Genomic DNA, 3244 nt, shown 5'->3' on the forward strand with positions numbered 1-3244 from the left:
TTGACTTGAATCCGTTTCCAGAGAAAAAATTACCGCCTTTTTTTCCTCAGCTCAAGTCCTGTAGGTTGAACGAACTCAGCGAACAGGGTTTAACGCTCATGTGACCCCATCCTTATTAATATAGAGGTGCGACCATTTGAAGGACCCCCTCTGCCCCTTCACTTGGGTGTTGTGCTCCAGTAAGGGAGCTCCATCGATTAGTCCATCGGAAGGACAGAAGTTGAATGGAGAAAAAAAAATACTGCATGCCCAATCTTTTTTTCTCCACTCAACTCCCTTAAAATACCAGACACCTGACGGACCCCATTCAAGTCAATGGGATACGCCCAAACCCAGCGCTTTTATTTGTGTTCTGACCTGTTTAGGGTCCATTTGGCACACAAATAAGCCAAACAGACACTGAACAGGTCGGAGCACAACGTCCCCATTTGGAAGACCCCCCTCCTCTTACTTTTAATAAGGCAAATAATAAGGGGTTGTCCAATCAAGGACTACAAAGATGCTTATAATATATGTTACTATATGTTTGGCTTAGAGAAATAAATAAAAAAAATAGCCAGAAAAGCGAATAATTGACAAGATTTAATTTCTAACAATACCGTAAATGTGCCAGTTATAGCGATAGCCCTTAAATGATAGGTTCTCTTTAGGGTGTGCATCATACCTTCAATGGGACAACATGACAGTATATACAAGTCTTTCCCCGTGCAGTCTATGAACATACCTGAGCTCCACTCTTGTGAGTTTGTCACGACATAAATAGATCTACAGCCATAGAAGCAAGCTCCCTTTTCCCAGACAAAAAAACAAGCCTGCTTTATTTCTTTAAAAATATAGATTCCTTTATTTTTTCAATGAGTCCATGGGAAAAGTTCGCAATTCTCGAAACGCTACGATCCCAGAGTCAGTCTGGACGTTGATCTGCTGTCCTACGAATGAAAGAGAAAAACAAACGTACAGTCTAAGAAACTAGTCAAAAGATATCGTGATCAGCTCACCCACTTTTGCTGCGACTCAGACAGGACCTTGGCCCCACAGGAAAATTATCTCCAAAATAAAGTGATGTCCAGCGCAATCCCGATGCATCGGGATTGCGCTGATCATCACTTTATTTTGTAGTCTAAGAAACTATTATTTATCACTAGAGCAGAATATCTGGAGAACGCCAAGGAGTGGGACTTGGAGATGTACAAGTCGTCTTCCATTAGATAAGAAAAGGCTTTGTCTGCTCCCTGAAGAGTCTTTATGCCTGAGTCCTATAGATTTCCCGGGACGGATGTATGTGGAGTACTATCTGTGTAGCCTGGAGGCTCATGGCTTCTTTCGGCTTCAGTGGTTTCCTGCTCTAATAATGCCATGCCCCCGCTCACGTCTTCATTTACATTAGAAGAGTGGTCGGCAGGATCTGTGCTGTATTGTGCTGATGTGAACGCTTGAAGATCTTCCGAAATTCCTGTATTGTCTTTGGTCATCGGAGTGTGTGACTTTCCTATAGACTGTGAAGGATCTGTCACTAGAGGGACCTGACTCGGAGGATGCTCAGAAGTCATCTTCCCTATATCTTCCATGTCTTGTCCTAAGGCCTTTGTTCCTGCATTTGTCTTTGCTGATAAAGTCACTGTTTCAGTGCCGGTCATGTGCTCTATGGTTGCCTGCACTTCGGTCACCTTTCCTATAAGTACCATTGTTCCATTGGTCGAAGGTGTTGAGATACCTGCATAATCTCTATTTTCTGTAACCATCTCCTGCTGATCTGTCTCTTCGTAGAATGCTAAATGTGCTGCCGGATCCAGCCTGGCCTGTACACCGTCACCTTCGCTGCTGTTGACATGTGCAGCAGTGGAGACAATAGTCACATTACTGGAAGCCGAGGGCTCCGGTTCTTCGTGGTTGTGGTCAACGTCACCGCTTGTTCTTACAGGCTTCCATATCAAACTGTAATAGACGGCTAGAATGATAGCAGCTAGAGAGACGGATAACACATAGGCAAAGACAGTGGCCAGTCTCACCCATTTTTTATTAGTTTTGGCAGCCATTTTTGCCTTCTTGTCTCCGGTGTACGTAGCAGGCTTCCCTCTCTCGACATGGGCAATGAAGTCTTTGTCCTTCATGGCTGCCCGATTTTTGACTCTATGCTCCACCGTGCCGCCTTTTGCGAGAAGATTTCCCCAATGCACAAAGCCTTGAAGCAGGGACAGGCAGGACCGAGATTAGTTATTCCTCGTACCTTTGTTCCAGGACATGGCCTCCTCGATGTGGTGTGGTGTCATGACATTTCATCATTGAAATCAAAGGCTCCATCGGATCGCAGAACGCACATTGATGGAATCGCTTGTTCTTTGTCCTATTCAATGCCTCATATAATATGACCCGAGCCCGGCTCCAGAGCACATGGATTATTGCTCGCTTTCTCCAGGATGATATAATCCATCGTAGGTCTCTTCGTGCAGGTCCCTTCACTCCTGAACCAAATGATGCTGCTTACTTCAGCAACACATACAGGAGAGAAGCTATCGGGGGAGGGCTGGACCTGCACGTCTTAAAAGGGCAATCTATTGATGCTAGAATGAGGTAGCAAAAGGATGCTATAGCAACGGCCATATGCCAAGCCTCCTCAGGAGCCAAGTCACAAAACTACACGGCAAAATATTCCATTTTCTACCTTACTTTTTCTTTAGTTTCCAGTTCAGTCATTTTAATTGTAATGTATTGGCTGCAACAGTAGACGTACCATAAGTTCTGTGCAGCTGCATAGGGGTCCAGAAGGTGCAAGGGACCACTGACCCCTTTAGCTTTATATAATAGATGAGTGGAGCTGGCCATAAATAGCAAATTGCTGTCGGGAATGAACAACTTCTCCTGATTCCCACATACAGTGATCCCTCAACTTACAATGGCCTCAACATACAATATTTTCAACATACAATGGTCTTTTCTGGACCATTGTAACTTGAAACCAGACTCAACATACAATGTACGGACAGTCCAGATCTGCAAAACATGTCAATGGCTGGAAGAACCGACCAATCAGAATGGACATTCACTGGTAAAACCCCTGTATTACTGAAGTGTATGCACTGACTGGTGTCTGGTAGAGCCCCCTACAGTACAGGGAGGTATTACATGTTCTGTACTCTTTACCTGTATTACTGAAGTGCATGCACTGACTGGTGTCTGGTAGCGCCCCCTACAGTACAGGGTGGCATTAGATGTTCTGTACTTTTTACCTGTATTACTGAAGTGT

At 44.5% G+C, this 3244-nt stretch overlaps 1 protein-coding gene across 1 annotated transcript; it reads right to left on the reverse strand.

Moving 5' to 3' along the window:
• Positions 1–563: 563 nt before the first annotated feature.
• On the reverse strand, positions 564–2503 carry LOC130295303 (uncharacterized). The gene has a single exon (XM_056545934.1). The coding sequence runs from the start codon at positions 2109–2111 to the stop codon at positions 1257–1259; it is 855 nt and encodes a 284-aa protein (XP_056401909.1). The 5' UTR covers positions 2112–2503; the 3' UTR covers positions 564–1256.
• Between the last annotated feature and the right edge of the window lie 741 nt (positions 2504–3244).

This window comes from Hyla sarda, chromosome 11, assembly GCF_029499605.1.
Source record: "Hyla sarda isolate aHylSar1 chromosome 11, aHylSar1.hap1, whole genome shotgun sequence".
In the NCBI taxonomy this organism is placed as follows: Eukaryota; Metazoa; Chordata; class Amphibia; order Anura; family Hylidae; genus Hyla; species Hyla sarda.

Excerpts from the sequence above, each read along its gene's own strand:
- LOC130295303 (XM_056545934.1), bottom strand. The coding sequence starts at position 2,111 with ATGAAGGACAAAGACTTCATTGCCCATGTCGAGAGAGGGAAGCCTGCT.